The sequence below is a fragment of the Somniosus microcephalus genome, chromosome 6 (genome assembly GCF_052327205.1).
Source record: "Somniosus microcephalus isolate GS21.2 chromosome 6, FLI_Smic_1.0, whole genome shotgun sequence".
Classification (NCBI taxonomy): domain Eukaryota; kingdom Metazoa; phylum Chordata; class Chondrichthyes; order Squaliformes; family Somniosidae; genus Somniosus; species Somniosus microcephalus.
Genome location: NC_140992.1, coordinates 44,403,944 through 44,426,211, shown reverse-complemented (window position 1 = coordinate 44,426,211; position 22,268 = coordinate 44,403,944). Strand labels below are relative to the sequence as shown.

The following is a 22,268-nucleotide window of genomic DNA, read 5'->3' as shown; positions in this document are numbered from 1 at the left end:
CTATCTTTGTCACCTCCAGTGAGAGAGACTGCCATAATGCTAAATTAGGAGCAGTTTTGTGCTACAAATTCTAACTCTCAGGACATTGGATCAAATCTGCTCAGATTCATTCCACATGGAACCTTTATAGACAGTAAACAGAGAAGACTGTCCCCTCGGCAACCTGATTTTTAAAGCAGTCCTAGCTCCTGGGATGAACGAGTACAGTAACCCACTTTCACTGCCCTATTCCCTATGAAAGTACAATCTTGTTCTTGAAAGTTTTCTCCCATATTATTGGTCCTACCTATGACACCAAAATCAAACTCACTTCTTTAACTTTGTTCTGCAGCACTCATAGGAAACTCATTTTCTCCTGTGCAATACAAGACACGGCCATGACCCCTTTGTTATTTACCATCAATCATTAATGTATTCTACAGTATTTCTTTTGCCATTTAGAAAATGTTCAATTTTATTGCTACCGTCAACCAATTTAATCTAAACTGCACTTTGTAAGCTGTTACTTTGTTTATTTGAATTTTTTGACTGGTTCAGGCTTCAATTATTAAGGTAAAAATAAAGTATGAAATGAGGCAAAGTCATTTGGCCAATGAAACCTGTTTCGAGCAACAAACCATGTACAATTTACACTATTGTGGATCTTGCCCACAGTTAAGACTTCCAAGACAAGGCAGTAAAGCTGTGGAAGTGTTGTCTGGTTCCCAAAAGCAACTGAGTATCTAACTTCAGAATATAAATCTAATATTTTATTCAATATTGTAGTACAAAGTATGAGGTTCTGTATTAACAAACCTGTGTTACTAAGATGTAATTTTCTCCATGGCTTGCTGGGTAAACACAATGTACAGTCAGCTGACCTCAGCTGGGCTAACAGCAGGTGCAATAAAAAGTAGTTTGTGTTTTAGTTAGGGGAGAGGAAAATAAAATCATCCAAACTTCCCAGTCTTGCTTACAGTGACACCTGCTGGAAAGTATGAGTGCATGGACTTGGCTATGAATCCTCCAGAGTCAAACAGCCTACCAGCACTCCATGTCCAGATGCAAGAGAAGAATGGCTCATATGCTGAAGAAGGCAGTCACTTTCTCTGTTTTCTCTCTTTCTTTACTCTCATTTCCTCCCTTTGTAATTACTTTTCTTTGCTCTTGGCTCCCATGATAGCTGACATAAATGGTTCCTTCTGCTCAGCTACTGTCCTGTCTTTTTCAATTCTGATGCCATCAATCCTCCCATTCACAAAAAGCACCCTTCTGTCCTCATTAACTGCTGCCCTATCTCCAATCTTTCATCTTCAAGGTCCTTCAATATGTTATTACGTCCAGATTCATGCTCACTTCTTCTGCAACTCTGTTTTAATCTCGCCAATCGGATTTCTAGCCCCACAACACTCCTAACCAAAGTCACAAATTATATTCTCCGGTTCATTATCGCTCTTCGTCCTGTTCAACTACTCTGCTGCCTTCAACACCTCTCCTCGATTGTCCAGTTCGTTGGGACTTTCCTCATGTGGTTCCACTCTTGCATATCTGATCATAGTCACAGCATTTCTATCCAACCCCACACTGTCAGCTCTGGAGTTCTCCAAGGATCAATGCTTGCCAAACCAGCAACATTCTGCCCCTTGATGACAGCATCCACAGATGTAGGATTGGCTTCCACATGTACGTTGATGAAACCCAGCTCTACCTCTACACCACCTCTCCTGACTCTTCACTGCCTTTGCCAACAGCGTGCTTGTTTGATATCCAGTCTTAGATGAGCCACAATTTCCTCCAGCTGAACACTGGAAAGATTGAAGCCATTGTATTCAGCCTCCAATGCAAACTGCATGCCCTTCCCTGGCCACTATCTCCAGTTGAGCTAGACTGTTCACAACCATGGCATCCTGATCAGTCCCAAGCTGAGTTGCCAACTCCATAATCCTTTGCATCACAAAGATCACCTACTTCCATCTCCAACAGCCAGGCGTGCCCCAGAAAATTCTTTTCAGGAAAATATATTTTCTGAAAAGCTGCAGTCTAGCAGCTTGTTATCTACAATTTCTTTGGGCGAGGCATGCACTAAATAAAAAACACCTGTAACTGCAACTGCCAGAAATCAGCAGCTCAGCTTGACGCATTCCTGCCTTGAGTGTGTGCAGAAACAAGCATAGGAGAAAATTAGCCCCAACCACCTTCGGTTCTGCCCTCCAACTAATCTGGCTGGTGCAGACTGACAATTGCAGTGAACACTGCTGCCTTATTCTCTGAAAGGCTAACAATTGGCATATTGTTGCAGTTATTGTCCTTCCACCTTGCCCACTCCTTCCCTCTACCACTGAGCCTCTCTCCTGCAGCCATTGGCCGGCTCCCTCTCTGGCGCCCTCTAGCTGTTGCCCTGCTGGCTGCAGCCTCTCAGTTGCCGATCCTTTACTTCCTGTTTTTGCAGGGACCCGGGCTCTCTATTTTGTCCCTTAGATCTGCTTCTCTCTGGGGCTGCTTTTGTCTCTCTGACCCCAGGATCTCATGGATTTCACGTAGTTGGGCTGATCGACGCCATCTTTTCAGCGTTTTTGCCCGGGTTTGGCTTTGGGTTTCTTTTCCCCTCTCTCTCTTTTTGTTGTTTCTTGTATTCTGTGTTTGGACCATGGCTGCTGCCTTCGAGCGGCCAACTTTCTGTTGTTGCCGGAAAGTTGTGACCGGCTCGAATAAAAGTGAGAATTTGAGTTCGCCCCGGAACTATCCCATCGACATCGCCTCCGCCTCCAACTTTCAGCATTTCCAGCTCCAGCACTTCCACCTGGAGCTCGACATCAACTTTCCCAGCCGGCAGATAGAGGCGGTGGAGGTGCTGGACCTGGTGTGCCTGAAGCCGGAGATCCCGAGCTTGGTGCTGGACTCTCACCAGTCTCTGCTGATCCGCTCCATTAACGCTAAATGTCTGGGCAGCTCGGGAGAAAACAGCTGGCCCCTCAGCCACAGGCTCGACCCTTTCACTGACTATGGCTCTTCACTGGTGATCACGCTGCCGGCTGCCATCAAACCTCACAGCAACTTCCAGATCATCATCAAATACACTACAGCAGATGGGCCAGCGGTAAGTCCAGCTCCCAACTTCCTCGGGTGGAGATCTCAACTGTGCTCCAAACCCCCGCCCCCCCAACTAGCGAGAGTCTGTTGGACCGGCTCCAAACGAACATTTAAGTGCTTATCATTCATATTTTTCTAGTTATTGAACTAACGATGCCATACAGTTTAACTGTGTAGTCAGCAAATCGCAATCAAAAAGCCCAAGAAGTTAGGATTGATGCTTTAAAAAAAAAAAAAACTTTTATGGTACATTATTTTTACTGTTCTGCCTGCAATTAACTAATTTTGTGTCTCAGGCCCATCATCTTGTACTTTGGATAACTGCAGAGATCTCCATGGCCCCTGCTCTGCCACTTTCTGCAGGTGCTAAAATATGCCCTGAGGTCGAATCGTTTCTCATGACTGAGTTGAATGACTTGGCAGTTTGTGGCACCCAGGGTTCAATTTTGTAGTGAGGCTGGAATTCTATGGCACCATCCGCTGATTTATTTGTCACAGAAGGAATAGAATAAGTAAATTGTCTTTCCCCCAGTTGTAACCAATTTGACATGACCTTTGCCCATAATCGCATAAAACCCATAACTTTCATTATGATGGACTTCTGGATTGGGACACACTTGCTGTACAAGTATGACACTAGTTCTGATTGTTACTGAATAAGATACCATGAGCTTGATACATTAATATTTGTGCATAATAATTGATGTGTGTGGGTGTATACGTTTTTTTAAAAATGCCAGAACACACATTATCTTTGGGTTTTACAGCACAGAAGGAGGTCATTTGGCCTATCACACCTGTGGCAGCTCTCTGAAAGAGTTATCCACTTTACTCATACTCTTTTAAAGTGTCCTTTTTCAGAACCTTATCCACTTCCATTTTAAAAGCTTTTATGAATTATACTTCCACTGCTGTTTCTGACATTCCACAGCCTACATCCCTCTCCGTAAATCGATTTATACTCTCATTTTGTTCTTTTAGCGATGATCTTAAATTTATGCCCTCTAGTTACTATCTCCTGGACTGTGGAAATAGTTTTTCTTTACATACTTTGTCAAAACTTTTCATAATTTGAATACCACCACCAGATCTCTTAAACTTATCTATTCTGGTGGAAAGTGCCCCAGTTCCTCTAGTTTTGTAGCCTTGGTATCATCATAGAAAATTCCTTTTGTACTGTGTCCAAGGCCTTGACATCTTTTCAAAAGTAAGGTGCCCAAAACTTGGCAAACTGTTAGAACTATGGCTTAACCAATGATTTGTATAAGTTTAGCATTACCTCTTTGCTTTTGTACTGTATGCCCAATTTATAAAACCTACCATCCCATAGAATGTTTTTAACAGCTTTATCAACCTGTCGTCATACTTTTTTAAAGATCTGAACCTGGGTAACTTCTTAATTTGCAAGCCTTTGACTACTCATTTCCCCAGTGAGGATGAATTTACACATTTAGTTATCAATTTAAGTTAAAATACAATGTGCATTTTTATAAAATCCACAATGAGTTTGGCTGCTCTATAATCTTGTAGAGCCACATATTCCCCCTCTCCTAACACTGTACCCCCTATACTTTTGATTTTTCTTTTCTCACTTGTGTGAACTGGGGGTCAATGTGAACTTTTGACTTGGTAAAACATTTTTGTTAATTTTTCCAAACTAAGTTAGCCTCATCCTTCAATATGTTTGGGCTATGGTGGGCAGGAAGCCTACTTCTAGAACACCATAATGCCCTTGTGGCCAGTTGTTAGGGGGCATAATTTACTTTACTACCTAATTTTCCCTACCTGTGTCAGGATACCCCACAGACTCTCCTCCCTACCCCATCTCACCACAAATTTATGTTATCGTGGTCAACACCACCACACTGCCCCAGAGTGAAAACTTTCTTGCTTGTCTCTTGCCTAGTAAGAAAATGGCTAGTTTGGTATTAAAAATAAAATACAACCTAAAGAACCAGACAGAACCAATCGTCCTTGATATAGGCAATCGTGGTGCATTTTGGCTGCTGCTCTGGATCAGATGGAGCCCATTACTTCAATCCCACTAAACCGCTCACCACCCAACTTCCCTTCTTAGCTCCCATGCTAGCTGACATTGTCCTTGGATGCTGACCACCTCCCTTCCAAACAGCCGTCATCAACTCCATCTCAGAAAAAACACTCTCAACTCCTCCGTCCTTGTAAACTACCATGCTATCTCTAACCTCCCCTTTTTCTCCAAAGTTCTTGAACGTGTTGTTGCCTCTTAAATCTGTGCCCAACTTTCCTGCAACTCCGTGTCTGAATCTCTCCAATCAAGTTTCTATCCATGCAGCAGCACTGAAATGGTCCTAATCAAAGTCATAGAAGAACAGGAGTAGGCCATGCAGCCCCTCAAGCCTGTTCTGCCATTAAATCAGATCATGGTGTCTCTCTACCTGAACTCCACTTACCCACCTTTGACCCATATCCATTGATACCCTAACCTAGCAAAAGACCATCAATCTCAGTCTTGGAACATTTCAATTGTCCTAGCATCCACAGGCCTTTGTGGAGAGAGTTCCAGATTTCCACTACTCTTTTTGTATGAATAAGAGCTTCCTGATTTTGCTCCTAAATCTCTAATTTTAAGATCATGTCCTCTTATTCTTAAGGAGGAGGAAATAGTTTCTCCATATCTACCCTATCTAATGCTTTTAACATTTGGAATACCTCTATCAGATCACCCCTCAATCTCCTATACTCAAGGGAATCCAAGCCAAATTTATGCAACCTGTCCTTATAATTTTACCCCCGGTATCATTTTGGTGAATCTCCGCTGCAACCCCTCCAAGGCCGATATAGTGCAGTGCCCAGAACTAAATGCAGTCCTCCAGATGGGGTCCGACCAAGGTTCCAGACAACTGAAGCATAACCACCTCCCCTTTGTATTCCAGCCCCCTTAACATAGAAACATAGAAGATAGGAGCAGGAGTAGGCCATTCGGCCCCTCGAGCCTGTGATAAATTCTATTAGCCTTTGTAATTGTTTTTTGTACTTCAGCTAATCCAAAGCTCTGCTGCCCGCATTCTTTTTCCTGCAGCGTCCCACTGAGACATTACTGCTGTCATTGGTGACCTGTATCTTCTGGTCCCTCAATGTCTCCAGATTCAAAATTCTAATCCTTGTGTTTAAATCTTTTCATTGCTTTATCCTTCCTTCTCTCTAACCTCCTCCAGTTCTACAACCAACGCCTCTCTGTTGCTGAGACTCTGACCTCGTTGATTCCTGCCTTTCCTTCACCCCACCATTGGCAGCTGTGCCGACAGCTGTCTAGGCTCCACGCTCTGGAATTCCCTCCCTAAACCCAGCCATCACTCCACTTCCCTCTCCTCCTTTAAAACCCACCTTTTTAGACAAAACTTTTGGTCACCCCTCCTAATATCTCCTTACTGGCCTGGCATCCATTTTTATCTGAATATGCCTATCTGAAATGTGTTGGGACGTTTGTCTACATTAATTAAAGGCACTATATAAATGCAAAATGTTTTTTAAATATATTTCTGTCACATTTTAGTAAGCAATCAAAAATAAATGCTACTAATTTATGATTCTAGACCATCACATGTATTTATATGAAGTGCTCGCATGGTTCCTCTCTTTCCTATCCAGTTGAGAAAGCACTGTTACCTCTGGAGTCCCCCAAGGATCTATCCTTGACACCCTGCTATTTCGCATCTACATGCTGCCCCTCAGCAACATCACAATGTCAGGTTCCACATGTACACAGACGATATCCAGTTCGCAAATTCTGCATCCTATTTGACCCTGAGCTCAGCTTCTGACCCCATATCCCCATCATCATAAAGACCATCTACTTCCACCTCTGTAATATCACCTGTCTCCGCCCCTTGCCTCAGCTCATAAGCTGCTGAAACCCTCATCCATGCCTTTGTTACCTCCAGACTTAACTATTCCAACGCACTCCTGGCCGGCCTCCCATCTTCCACCCTCCATGAACTTGAGCTCATCCAAAACTCTGCTGCCTGTATCCTAACTCGCACCAAGTCCCGTTCACTCATCACCCTGAGCTCGCTGACCTACATTGGCTCCTGCTCCACCAATGCCATAATTTTAAAATTCTCATCCTTGTGTTCAAATCTCTCCACAGTCTCACCCCTTCCAATCTCTGTAACCTCTTCCAGCCCGCTAACCCTCCGAGAACTCTACGTTCCACCAACTCTGGCCTCGTGCACCCCCTGCTGCTTTCGCCCCACCATTGGCGGCCGTACCTTCAGCCTTCTAGGGCCTATGCTCTGGAATTCCCTCCACAAACCTCTCTAAGTCTCCAACTCTCCTCCTTTAAGACTCTACTTCAAACCTACCTCTTTGACCAAGCGTTTGGTTACCTGTCCTAATGTCTCCTTTAGGTCTGTGTCAATATTTGTCTGTACACATCTGTGATGCGCTCTTATGTTTTACTACCTTTAAGGTGCTATATAAATGCAAGTGGTGGTTGTTTGACTATACACTGGGTTCAGGTTGTGGCTCTAGTGTTTTAATTGGGGTGGATGGTGAAGTACAGAAACCATGCAGGTCGGGAGATCCGAGGTTTGATCCATGATTAGGTGGGTACAGAGTTGAGGTACAGATCAGCCATGCTAACTGAATGGTGGAACAGGCTCAAGGGGCTGATTGGCCTACTGCTGTTCCTATGTTCCACCCCACTCTTTTGGACACAGAAAGTGAGCATCATCGCAGGTTTAGGACGGAGTTTAATACAAATGTTTTAACTTTTTATGCAGGAATCCCATGTTGTTTAAGAGTGTAGTCTATGAATTCTTTCACACCATTGCTCATCACATGTCTGATATTTCCATAATGCATGAAGGAGTCTTGATTCTACTCAAACCACCAAGAATTTGAACAGAGGCTGCAGAATTATATGGCGATATCAAAACAATGAAACATTGGGAGCTCTTGGTGATTTTGCATCGTTTTGTGTGGAATTAGGGAAAAGAGATCACTGCAGGTTGTGGAAATAAAGTTTGCAGTACAGTTATATTCTGATTGAACCTCAATCAATTTAGTTTGGTTTGATCTAAGCATTTCCTGGGAGTGTTGACAGATACTGTGGAAATTTCTGGAGTTGCGCAGACTGTTACTAAAGTCATTCATTACAGATGCACATTTCTTGTAACTTTTCAGGGACAAAAAAATGACACAGAATTGTGAGAATGTAGCAAAACTAACAAATTCTGGCAAATATGTCTAATAATACAGCAGGAGTTCATCAAAAGTAAATAGAACTAGACCCATTTGATAGATTAGAAATTTGGTCGCACTTGACTTTTTTTGTTTTACCTTTATTATTTTTTATTATGGTTTAGGTGAGAGGTTGCTTTCTCAAAAAAATTGAAGCTAAACAATTATTCAAATTAAATTTATTTCACGGTTTACATTAATGTAATAGCAATGAGTTATTATGTTAATGATGAAGAGAGACAATCCTTGCTGTGCTTGTACCCTGGCTCTGCCCATTCTGTACCTGCAGCAAGCAGCTTGTTGGGCAGTATTTTGAAGAAGAGGCCAGTATCATCACAGTTGTAGACTTGTGCTGACGACTTTTTTTTGTGTGATTATTTTCTTTAATTTTTCCTTGAAGTAATCCATGATGTCAGAATCAGACAACTGCTTCTCTCTGCAGTGAGACAGTTGCCTGACGCTATAACTCTCTTTCCATTTGTTCAACCATCCTGAAATGGTTCTGAATTCTGGGCTTGTATTCTACATCTTGCTGAGCTCCTGTGCTTTCTCCTATATGACGCAGCCACTAATGGGCACGTCGCTTTGTGCTGTGAACCACAGGTAGAGCTCTTTATATCCAGCTTTGCATTTTGAGCACGCATCCACAGCTTCCTCAAGACATAAGTTGAGGCAACTTTACTGGAGCTTTCCTCTACCTTGGTACAGTTCTGCTTCAAAGCTGAACTATATTGTGCTCTCCACTATCACACCCACTTGCGACCTTCTTTTGTGATTTACACTCATGAGCCTCTCGCCCCTTTGCTGGGCACACCCACCCAACCATCCTACTGTGCAGACACACCATGCCCCTTTTATTTATAGTATAAGTCTCATTTAGTGACTTTATATTTTTGGGGTGTAATTTTTGGTATTCATTTTTGTCCATTTAATTAATTATTTTATTTATTTGTGTGCAAAGCTGAGCCCACTCGAGCTTTAGCTTCATCTCAAATGATGCTAATTTTCTCTTCCTGGATGAAGGCCACAGAAGTGTGAAAGGCAAAGAATATACGAGTGCCATTCTGTTGCTCAGGAGTTAAACTCCAGAATGAGGTGGTGTGTGACTCATAGGGGAGGGAGCAATTGGGGATACTGTGCGGAAAAGAAGCCACTGGGGTCACTGAGGGCCTTTGGCACATCTGAGTTTGGTAGAGCTCGGACCAACTATTTTGCAATGGATGTATATTTTTAAAAGCTTAACTTGTCTGAGATGATCATTTATCATATTAGGTCATCAGCTGTTTTTAATATGAAAATCTGGAGCAAGAAATGGCTATTCGGCCCATCAAGTCTGCTGTCTCCAGATGATTCTTTCATTGTGGAGTCCTCACTATCATGACCTGGTAGACGCCCCTGCCTCAGCTCATCTGCTGCTGAAACCCTCATCCATGCCTTTGTTACTTCCAGACTTAACTATTCCAATACGTACTGTCCTGGCTGGCTTCCCACCTTGCACCTTCCATAAACTTGAGCTCATCCAAAACTCCGCTGCCCATATCCTAACTCGCACCAAGTCCCGTTCACCCATCACACCTGTGCTCGCTGACCTACATTGGCTCCCGGTCCGGCAATGTTTCGATTTTAAAATTCTCACCCTTGTTTTCAAATCTCTCCATGACCTCGCCCTTCCCAAGCTCTGTAACCTCCTCCAGCCCTAAAATCCTCCTGCGAGCTCTGTGCTCCTCCAATTCTGGCATCGCGCATCCCCGATTTTCATCGCTCCGCCATGCCTTCAGCTGCCGAGGCCCTAAGCTCTGGATTCCCTCCCTATACCTCTCCACATCTCTGTCCCTCCTCCTTTAAGATGCTCCTTAAAACCTACCTCTTTGACCAAGCTTTTGACCACCTCTTCTAACATCTTATGTGGTTTGGTGTCAGATTTCGTTTGACAATGCTCCTGTGAAGCACCTTGGGGCGTTTTACTATATTAAAGACGCTATATAAATGCAAGTTATTGTTGATCGGAAACTGTTTGGATAAATGGTATCAAACTTAATGAGTAACATTGAATAATGTTAGTTGATTTAACACAACGTTTAGGACTAGAAAATTATTCACGTGGTATAAAGTTGTCATTTTATTTGTAAACATGATATAAATCTGATTTTAATCCTCGGGACTGCCACCAGGGAGCTCCTGTTTTCCCTTGGGCCAATTGGTTATGTATGTTTTTTCAGTTCAGTTTTTCCAGCATGTCATGTAGCTGAGATTTGCATGGCTGCTGCTGAATTGGCACTCCCAGTATCACATGAATTATTAATCATAGACATTTGCATTCTGTGCTGGTTGTTTTGTACATGCTATCATTAAAAATGAGGTGAAGAGTGAGTCCACCATAGGTCACTTCAGACAAGAGGCCACAGTACCAAACCTTTTTCAATAGATGTATAGATTCCAAACTGACTGCTGTCTTCCAAAGCAACATGTATGTCAATTGAAATATTTCTACTGGTTAATGATGTGATAGAATGCACAAGGGCAAAGAAATGGTAAGATAAAGCACCTGTCTATCAATAGCAGCAGTAAGGTTGATGTGAAATGATGTGTTCCGAGTCTAACCCTCCAAATAGCACCAACTGAAGAGTGATTGTCGTAGGACTGGTGAGTTTCTGATTAAAAAAAACGAGATTAACACTAATCTTTCTACATTACTGCAAGCAATTCTCACTAAATAGCAGTAATTTAAAACACTCTGACTGAAGTCTTTTGTTTCTTCCACACTCAGATTTGGTGGCTGGATCCAGAATTAACAAGCGGAAACTCCAAACCATTCCTCTTTACACACGGTCACTCTGTGTGTAATAGATCCTTCTTTCCCTGTTTTGATACACCAGCTGTCAAGAGTACTTACTCCGCTACAGTCATGGTAGGAAAGCTGCTGTTGAAATCGCTTTAATTATTGTTACTCCGTGCTGTTTTATATGAATAAATAAAACCATTGACTGTGCTGTCGGGGTTTCAGGCTGATAACAGGTACATTTGTTTGTCCTTTGATAGTTTGCAACTGGACTCTGTAAAGAGAGAAACTCTACCCTGTTTAAAAACTGGTGAATTCCAGTACTTTGTTCACAACCACCATATAATCTGAGCCACTTACAACGGTGTGTGGGATAGTCCAGCTGCTAAGGCTGTGATTTTCTTCAGCACATGGGTTGCACCTTCCTTCTGGATGAAGTGCATTCTTGGTCCGGTGTTGATGTTGTTAACTGCTTGTGTTCTGTTCTGTAGAAGTTCTGTTTGATATTTGTGACAACTTTATAGGAAGTTTTGTAGACTGGCTACAGAATGTGTGCAGTTAGCAGGGCTGACACTTTATCAAAAGCACACTTCACAAAACTGCGGGACTTGCTGTGATTTATTTATTTGAATACAAGAGTGCTATCAGCTGTACTGCCCCTCACTATCACCAACGATTCAGAATGCCAGGCAGAGAACAATCTGTGATTGTAAACTACTGAAATTTACTATTCAAGTTTGTTTGTGGACTAGAATTCAAGCTTCCCTTTGATGGGATTGAAGCTATTCTGAAGGTTGAAATCTAATCATCTTCCTACTTTTTAGGGAGGCAATGCCTATATGATGTAAGGGCCTGAATTTTTTCCCCGTTTTCTTTAACCTTGCTGCTGGTTGAGTATTTTAACTGACGGTATTTATATAATCTTTAGCATAGTAGAATGGCCCACGGTACTTTACAAATGTGGAACAGATGTCGAGTAATACTAGGAGAAATGTTAATGGGAGCTGACAGATAATTATGGTCAAAGAGGTTGGTTTGAGGTAGAAAGAGAGGTAACAAAGTGGAGAGATTTAGGGAGAGAATTCCTGAGTGTGGGGCCAAGTTAGCTGAAGGTTCTGCCGGCAGAGCTGGAGAGGGAGGGTGGAACAAAATGAAGTCCAAAGTAGGGAAAATGGAGGGGGCATGCAATGGCACATTGGGCTGAAGGAGGCTACAAAGGAGTGGGAGGAGTGAAGCCATGGAGGGCTTTGTAAGTGAGGGCGATGATTTGAATTCAAGGTTGGGAGATGGTGATCCACTGTAGTCTGTCGAAGTCAGGGGTGATGGGCAAGTGGAACTTTGTGCAGAATTGGATGTGGGCAGTGGAGTTTGGGTTGAGTTGAAGTTTATTTCGGTTGGAGCTTGGGAGGCCAGCAAGGAGTGCAGTGGAGTAATCAAGACTGAAAGTGAGAAAGTCGTGGATCAGGATTTTGGCAAAGTTTCAAATAGGTAGTCTTAATTATGGAAAAAATATGGGACTTGAAGCTCGGGTCAGTCAAGACACCAAGGTTGCGTAGAGTTAGATTCAGTTTGAGTGCATAGCTGTGGAGAGGGATGGAACTGGGGACTAAGATATGGAGCTTATGACAGGACTTGAACAGGATGGCTCAAGTCTTGCTGTGTGTTGAGTTGGAGCTCAGTTATATATCCATCCCCTCCAATGATAACATTATACACTGTATTCATGCTTTGTAGTTAAAAATTTTCAACATTGCTCTGCTTATCCATGCCCTCCAGTAGTAATATTCCAACGTTGATCAGCTTCTCTGTTAATGTAATGATATTCCACCATTCCATCGCTTGTTCGTGCCCTCTAGTGAAACATTCCAACATTGCACCGCTTGTCTGTGCCCTCCATTACACTGTTTGCCCCGTACATATCTGCAGCATAACAAAGACCTCCTACTTGCACCTCCGTAACATTGCCCGTCTCCGCCCTTGCCTTAGCTCATCCGCTGCTGAAACCTTCATCCATGCCTTTGTTACCTCTAGACTTGATTATTCCAACACACTCCTGGCTGGCCTCCCACATTCCACCCTACGTAAACTTGAGGTCATCCAAAACTCGGCTGCCCGTATCCTAACTCACAACAAGTCCCGTTCGCCCATCTCCTCTGTGCTTGCTCACCTACATTGGCTCCTGGTTAAGCAGCGCCTCGATTTCAAAATTCTCATCCTTGTTTTCAAATCCCTTCATGGCCTCGCCCCTTCCTATCTCTGTAATCTCCTTCAGCCCCTCCCCTCTCCCCCCGGGATATCTGTGCTCCTCTAATTCTGCCTTCTTGAGCATCCCTGATTATAATCGCTCAACCTTTGGTGGCCGTGCCTTCTGTTGCCTAGGCCCTAAGCCCTGGAATTCCCTGCCTAAACCTGTCGCTACCTCTCTTTCCTCTTTTAAGACGCTGCTTAAAACCTACCTCTTTGATCAAGCTTTTGGTCACCTGCCCTAATTTATCCTTATGTGGCTCGGTGTCAAATTTTTAGTCTTACAATACTCCTGTGCAGCGCCTTGGGACATTTTACTATGTTAAAGGCGCTATATAAATACAAATTGTTGTTTTGCAGTTCTGATTTTCCAACTTTGTCCCACTTCTCTGTTGCCTCAGGTGATCATACTCTGACCTTCTATTACTTATTTCTGCCCTCCAGTGAAATATTACAACATTGCACCACTTGTTTGTGCCATCCAGTAACAATAATCATAGTGGTTTGCTTCATGTCCTTCAGTGATGACTTTCTAATATTGTGTCCTGTCATTGACATTCCAATATTGCGCTGCATGCCTGTGCCAGCAGGAGTAACATTCCGCCGTTGCTCTGCTTGTTGGCCTCCTTCTGTGCTGTAAGTTTCTGTGATTCATGCCCTCCAATAATGACATTGTAGTGTTTGTCCCCATACTGACATTCCAATATAGCATGTCTGTGCCCTCCAACAATGACATGACACTATGTATCTGTGCTCGTGCCCTCCATTTAATTATCAATACTAGTTGGTGCCAGAGACCGTATTTAATCTTTCACATCATCTTTCCTGGCCTTTTCACTAATCAGTGTCTGAGATCATTGCTTGCATTGTCTACTTGTATTCCATAACTTTTTGCAGAGTTTGGCCTATTCCAGACTCGCATCCTCTATGCTTATCAAATGAAGCACTAGAGTCCAATTCACAACAACAATTCACACAGTCCAGGTCAGAAGGAGACTTGAATGTGGCGGAGTTGGTTTTGGCCCTTGCAGAGTGGTGCTTAATGTTGACTCGGAAGATTGAGGAAGCCTCTGTAATGTTCAAAACCTCCTCCAGTTTCCTGGTTGGTATTGGAGTACCCTTGCTTAACCTGGTGCTGAAACAAAGTCTTCCTCATACTTGGTGTATGAGCTTCAGTTTGGGTCAGTAAAAGGAGCCTTGACCAGTACTGGATAAGGGAGGTGGTAGCTGGCACACTCGTTTGCTTTTAGACCCTTTCCAATTCTGTGCTAACCATCAGGCTCGATTCCAAGTGGCTCTGGATGTCAAGAGAGCACAGACTTCCTGCCCTGTTTCTGTATTATCAATTCAAGCACCAGGCTGGCTCATGCCTAACATTAGTTGAATTTTCTTGTAACTACTTTCTGGCCTGAAATGTTGGATCTCTGTGGGGATGAAAAAGCAATTAAAGTGAGGGTTTTCTCTATTAAGGAAAGTTTCAAACATTTTGGAGGGACACTTAAAAGGTGGTGAAAGTATTTTTCTTTCCCATACTAATGTTCTCCTTTCAAGCCAAAAGAAATTAATCGTACAAACTAAATTGTCTCTAATTTCTATGCCTTTCCTTTCTACAGCCTTTATGGCTTGGGCCAGCTAACTTGTTCAAGCTCTGCTGTTGCTCCCACAACTCCAACAGTTCTATTTTACATAGATTTTAAAAGTTGCACTGTGATGAGATCTGACCAAATCAATGCCAAAATTGTATTTTTCATTACTTCTATTGAGGCACGTTTTAGAAGCCAATTCTTTACTTAATCCGCAAGTTGTTTGAAACTATTACAGACCCTGGTACATGGACAGATAGAGCTTTGTAGTGAGTCTTTTCAGACCTCAATTAAAAAAAAAAAAGAGATTATGACAGAGAGCAACAAAATGGGAGAAGGAAAGATGAGAAACAGCACTGAAAAGAAAAGGGACAAACAATTGCGGAGGAATACAGCAGTGAGGTAGAGTCGAAATATATAGGAGAGAAATTCTTCTCAAAGTATAAGAGCAGTAACAGCTTTGAACAACAATATTAAACAGCAAACAAAAACGAACTAATCTAGAAACAAGAGACAGAACAGGGAAAGGAAAGAGGTGAGCTATGCTGAAAGATTCAAAAATGAAATACCAATCTAAAACTGGTTTAGACCATTCAAGGAAAGAATGAGCTAGAGGGAGGGAGTAAAATAAATGAAATATCAATGAGTGCATGAAAGAACAAATTTTACTGAACAACCATGCTGGCCCCTCCCCTCCCCCCTCCCCCTCCCTTGTGCCCGCGCCTCTTCGCTCCTCTCCTCCCTTTTGCTCTTCTAGGAACACTCCTCCAACTGAAGTCCTGCTGCTATTTGAAGTGACTCTAGCTACTTTATACTGTAAGCAGGAATTCCTGTTCTCGCAAAAACTCCGAGCCATCTGATGCAATGGCTGAATTGGCTTCAAACAGCAGCAGCACATGACGGTTGACATATATGTGTCAGTGCGATGAGCTCATCTTACTGTTATTTGAAATTCACAGAGAGCAATGCAGTGCTAGATTTAAACATCAAAAGGATGATAATCAGGTACAGAAGAATGCATTCCACAAGCACATGGCCTTGCAACTCATACTGGCAAATGCCACAGCACAATAACCTTGACATCATCCAATGATCAAGAACTTTTCTTGCACTTTAATAGGGCAACTTTAATATTGTCAACGCAAAAAGAAGAAAAAAGAGACTTGCATTTATATAGCGCCTTTCACGACCACCCCAAAGCGCTTTACAGCCAATGAAGTACTTTTTCAAGTGTAGTCACTTGTAATGTAGGAAATGCGGCAGCCAATTTGTGCACAGCAAGCTCACCACGAACAGCAATATGATAATGACCAGATAATCTGTTTTAGTGATGTTGATTGAGGGATAAATATTGGCCAGGACACCGAGGATAACTTTATTTTTATTCGTACATGGGATGTGGGCGTCACTGGCAATGCCAGCATTTATTGCCCATCCCCAGTTGCCCTTGAGAAGGTGGTGGTGAACCGCCTTCTTGAACCGCTGCAGTCCGTCTGGTGAAGGTACTCCCACAGTGCTGTTAGAGGGAGTTCCAGGATTTTGACCCAGCGATGATGATGGAACGGCGATATACTTCCAAGTCAGGATAGTGTGTGACTTGGAGGAGAACTTGAAGGTGGTGGTGTTCCCATGCACCTGCTGCCCTTGTCCTTCTAGGTGGAAGAGGTTGCGGGTTTGGGAGGTGCTGCCGAAGAAGCCTTGGCGAGTTGCTGCAGTGCGTCTTGTAGATGGTACACACTGCAGCTACGGTACGTCGGTGGTGGAGGGAGTTAATGTTTAAGGTGGTGAATGGGGTGCCAATCAAGCGGGCTGCTTTGTCTCGGATGGTGTTGAGTTCTTGTGTTGTTGGAGCTGCACTCATCCAGGCAAGTGGAGAGTATTCCATCACACTCCTGACTTGTGCCTTGTAGATGGTGGAAAGGCTTTGGGGAGTCAGGAGGTGAGACACTTGCCGCAGAATACCCAGCCTCTGACCTGCTCTTGTTGCCACAGTATTTATAAGAACATAAGAAATAGGAGCAGGAGTAGGCCATTTGGCCCTTCGAGCCTGCTCCGCCATTCACTAAGATCATGGCTGATCTTCTACCTCATCTCCACTTTCCTGAACTATCCCCATATCCCTTGATTCCCTTAATATTCAAAAATCTATCGAACTCTGTCTTGAATATACTCAACGACTGAGACTCCACAGCCCTCTGGGGTAGAGAATTCTAAAGATTCACCATCCTCTGAGTGAAGAAATTTCTCCTCATCTCAGTCCTGTTCTCAGTCCAGTCCAGTCCTGTCCTGGTTCTACACTCCCCAGCCAGGGGAAACATCCTCCCTGCATCTATCCTGTCAAGCCCTGTAAAAAAAATTTGTATGTTTCAATGAGATCACCTCTCCTTCTAAACTCCAGAGAATATAGGCCTAGTCTACACAATCTCTCCTCATAGGACAATCCCCCCATCCCAGGAATCAGTCTGGTGAACCTTCGTTGCACTCCCTCTATGGCAAGTATATCCTTCCTTAGGTAAGGAGACCAAAACTGTACACAATACTCCAGGTGTGGTCTCACCAGGGCCCTATATAATTGCAGTAAGACATCTTTGCTCTTATACTCAAATCCTCTTGTAATAAAGGCCAACATACCATTTGCTTTCCTAATTGCTTGCTGTACCTGCATGTTAATTTCAGTGATTCGTGTACAAGGACACCCAGGTCCCTCTGAACACCAACATTTCCCAATCTCTCACCATTTAAAAAATACTCTGCTTTTCTGTTTTTCTTACCAAAGTGGATAACTTCACATTTCTCCATATTATATTCCATTTGCTATGTTCTTGCCCACTCACTTAGCCTGTCTATATCCCCTTGAAGCCTCTTTGCATCCTCCTCAACTTACATTCCCATCTAGCTTTGTATCATCTGCAAACTTGGATATATTACATTTGGTCCTCTCATCCAAATCATTGATATAGTTCGTGAATAGCTGAGGCCCAAGCACCAATCCTTGCGGTACCCCACTAGTTATAGCCTGCCAACCCGAAAATGACCAGTTTATTCCTACTCTCTGTTTTTTGTCAGTTAACCAATCCTCAATCCATGCTAGTATATTACCCCCATCCCATGAGCCCTAATTTTGTTTAATAACCTCTTGTGTGGCACCTTAGCGAATGCCTTCTGAAAATCCAAATACACCACATTCACTGGTTCCCCCGTATCTATTCTGCTAGTTACAAACTCAAAAAACTCTTAACAGATTTGTCAAACACGATTTCCCTTTCATAAATTCGTGTTGACTCTGCCCAATCCTATTATTATTTTCTAAGTGCCCTGTTACCAGGTCCTTAATAATAGATTCTAGCATTTTCCCTACTACTGATGTAAGGCTAACTGGTCTGTAGTTCTCCATTTTCTCTCTCTCTCCCTCCCTTATATAGTGGGGTTACATTTGGTATCTTCCAATCCACGGGAACCATTCTAGAATCTATGGAATTCTGGAAAATGACAACCAATGCATCCACTATCTCTATAGCCAACTCTTTCAAAACCCTAGGATGTAGGCCATCAGGTCCAGGGGATTTATTGGCTTTCAGTCCCATTAATTTCTCCAATATTACTTTTTTACTAATACTAATTTCTTTCAGTTTCTCATTCTTGCTAGACCCTTGGGTGTCCACTATTTCCGGGAAGATTTTTGCGTCTTCTTCCGTGAAGACAGACACAAAGTATTTGTTTAATTTCTCTGTCATTTCCTTATGTGGCTGGTCCAGTTAAGTTTCTGGTCAGTGGTGACCCCAAGGATATTGATGGTGGGGGATTCGGCGATGGTAATGCCATTGATGTCAAGGGGCGTGGCTAGACGCTCGCTTTTTGGAGATGGTCATTGCCTGGCACTTGTGTGGCGCGAATGTTACCTGCCACTTAGCAGCACAAGCCTGAATGTTGTCCAGGTCTTGCTGCGTGCGGGCATGGACTGCTTCATTTTCTGAGGAGTTATGAATGGCGCTGAACACTGTGCAGTCATCAGCGAACATCCCCATTTCTGACCTTATGATGGAGGGAAGGTCATTGATGAAGCAGCTGAAGATGGACGCTCTTCTTTAAAATAGTGCCATGGGATCTTTTCCGTCCACCTGGGAGAGCAGACGAGGCCTTGGTTTAACGTCTCATCTGAAAGACGGTACCTCTGACAGTGTAATTCAAACTAATACATCAAGTTTTCATACACTAGTATCCCATAGTGTAATTTCAGGGTCATACAGTTGAGGAAAATTGAGGACTGAAGGCAATTTGTGAACATGAACAGTGTGAATTCCATAATAGAATTATTACTCGCTTTCTTTATTTCAGTTGTCCCCAACTCTTGATCAAGTAAAATGATTTTATTGTAAAGGGTTGCCTAGTATACCAGGCTAACCTGTTGGCCTCTTGAAAAGTTCTACACTCTAGAGCAGATTAGAGGGATTAATGATTTATAACAACTTTACGTTAGTTGGAGGTATTTATCTCCTATAGTATCATGACTCAACTTTAGCTTGTGTACCATTCACTTCTAAGCTGCTGTCTTCCCATCTTTCCATTCCAGTAGAGGAAAGACTATGGCCCTGATATTTAGTGGGGGGTGGGGGTTGCAGGAAGGAGAAGGAATGCCGTGGACTTTTAACTCCATGGCACGCATGTTTTTTTTAACAGGTTTCCCGCCAGGACACCAGCCATGCTTGGCTCCTTGTTGGGCGAGGAACGCTGCAGAATAGGCCGCAGCCCAGGAGCTGCTCTGGGTAGCGATCGCGAGGGGGGATGGGTACAGCGTGGTTTGGAGGGGGGTGGGGGGGGGATGATCGCGTTGGGTCAGGGAGAGATTGGGGGGTCGGGGAGAGATCGGAGGGAGAGACGAGGAGAGATCGGAGGGAGAAACGAGGGGAGTTGGAAAGATCGGAGGGAGAGACGAGGGGAGTTGGAGAGAAAGCGGAGGGAGAGATGGGGGCTTTGGGGAAGAGTCGGTGATTGTGAGAGGTGGTGGGGTGGGGTCCGATCGCTGAGGAAGTTAACAGGTTAGCTTGGTGCGCTGGGGGAAGCACTCCTGCTCCTCCTGGCCCACAAGCAGTGCTGAAAAATCACTTGCCTCTTCCATGCAGCAGTCCTTGCCTCCTTTTAGCCGCCGGGTTTCCCGAGGTCCGGCCAGCATTAAACCTGAAACACAGATAAAATCTTAGGCACGCAGCCTCTTTAAAATATTGAAATGAACAACCCGCCTCCTCGGAGCGGGTTTGTCGCCCATTAAATCCGGAAGTGGGTGGGTTCGCGGCGGGTTGGGTTCAGGTTTGAGATTTTTAAAATTTCAACTTCCCACCTGACCCAAATCCATTTTTGGGGGTTAAAATTCCCCCCAATCTTTAAAATGTCATGTACGCAGCAGTAAATACCTTCACACTGAATTGTAGAATAATGCTTGGTGGGTCAAGTGTAGATAAGTATGTGAGCAGAAGTTGGTTTAATATATATGGGGAGAAACTGAGGTCCCAGTGCAGATTTCTGGGGAACACCACTTGTGACATCCACCAATCAGAGAATGTTCCCTTTATCCCTACTCTCTGTCTCCTACTTCTCAGTGAATTACTGATTCGTGTCACAAGGTTACCTCCAATTCCGTGTGCTTTCACTTTTGTTAATGATCTCTTGTGCGGAACCTTGTCAAATGTCTTCTGGAAATCTGTATAGACAACATCCATAACCACTCCCCTATCCACCATGTTAGTGATCTTCTTTAAAAAAAAAATCAACTATGTTATTCAGATATGACCTGCCCTTCACAATTCCATGTTGACTCTCCTGGATCAGCTGACACTTTGCTCTGTCACTCTGTCTCTGATGCTAGATTCCAGTAACTTCCCCACAATTGATGTTAATCTGATGAGTCTGTAGTTACCTAGATTTCCCTACCTTCCTACTTATAAAATGGAGAGACGCTTCCAATTTTCCAATCCAAAGATACAGTTCCTGAAACTAGAACTTTGGCAAATTATGGCCCTCAATTTCAAATGAAGCTCCGATCGGGTCTTTTTCCGAGTTGCAGGCAGTGACTAGTGGGGTACCGCAGGGATCGGTCCTAAGACTCCAGCTATTCACAATATATATTAATGATGTAGACGAGGGAACTAGATGTAATATCTCCAAGTTTGCAGACGACACAAAGCTGGGTGGGTGTGTGTGCTGTGAGGAGGATGCCGAAAAACTCCAGTATGATTTGGACAGGTTGGGTGATTGGGCAGAAGCATGGCAGATGCAATATAACGTGGGTAAATGCGAGGTTATCCACTTTGGTGTCAAAAACAGGAAGGCAGATTATTATCTGAATGGCAATAGATTGGGAGAAGGGGAAGTGCAAGGAGACCTGGGTGTCCTTGTGCACCAGTCGCTGAAGGTAAGCATGCAGGTGCAGCAGGCGGTTAAGAAGGCAAATGGTATGTTGGCCTTCGTAGCGAGAGGGTTCGAGTACAGGAACAAGGATGTGTTGCTGCAGTTGTACAGGGCCTTGGTGAGATCACACCTTGAGTATTGTGTGCAGTTTTGGTCGCCTTATCTGAGGAAGGATGTTCTTGCCATGGAGGGAGTGCAGCGAAGATTCACCAGGCTTATACCTGGGATGGCAGGAATGATGTATGAGGAGAGATTGGGTCGATTGGGCTTATACTCGCTGTAGTTTAGGAGAATGAGAGGGGATCTCATTGAAACTTATAAAATTCTAACAGGACTAGACAGACTCGATGCAGGAAGGATGTTCCCGATGGCCGGGGAGTCCAGAACCAGGGGTCGCAGTCTAAGGATAAGGGGTAAGCCATTTAGGACAGAGATGCGGAGGAATTTCTTCACCCAGAGAGTGGTGAACCTGTGGAATTCTCTACCACAGAAGGCAGTAGAGGCCAATTCATTAAATATATTCAAGAAGGAGTTAGATATATTTCTTAAGGCTAAAGGGATCAAGGGATATGGGGAGAAGGCAGGGACAGGGTACTGAATTTGGATGATCAGCCATGATCTCATTGAATGGCGGAGCAGGCTCGAGGGGCTGAATGGCCTACTCCTGCTCCTATCTTCTATGTTTCTAAATCTACGAACCTACCTGCTGGTTCCGTAGATCCCGAGGCTTCCGATGCTGGACGCCTCCTCTTGGAAATGCGCAGAGGCCCAGGTATCCCAGGGACGCATGCGGTTCGCAAGTGGGCCAGGCGAACCAATCAAAGAAGGGAATCTCCTTCAAACTTTTGACCGGTCTGTAAACTGTCAAATGTATGAATGGGGATCACATTTAAAAACACACTAAAACATTACCAGGCGTAAGAATTCTATGGCCTTTCAGCGGGCGGAAGTTGTGCAAAAAGCGCAAC

At 43.7% G+C, this 22,268-nt stretch overlaps 1 protein-coding gene across 2 annotated transcripts in view; it reads left to right on the top strand.

Annotated features, from left to right (window-relative positions):
- The first annotated feature begins 2,278 nt into the window (after nucleotides 1–2,278).
- rnpepl1 (arginyl aminopeptidase like 1) overlaps nucleotides 2,279–22,268 on the top strand; it is a 60,180-nt gene continuing 40,190 nt past the window's right edge. Inside the window, exons 1-2 of one of the 2 annotated variants that reach the window (XM_085990123.1) lie at nucleotides 2,279–3,076; nucleotides 11,060–11,200. In XM_085990123.1, the coding sequence (XP_085846249.1) occupies nucleotides 2,627–3,076; nucleotides 11,060–11,200 (591 nt within the window). In that variant the 5' untranslated portion in view covers nucleotides 2,279–2,626. The remainder of the gene's footprint in view (nucleotides 3,077–11,059; nucleotides 11,201–22,268) is intronic. The other variant, XM_085990122.1, reaches the window with a different exon arrangement.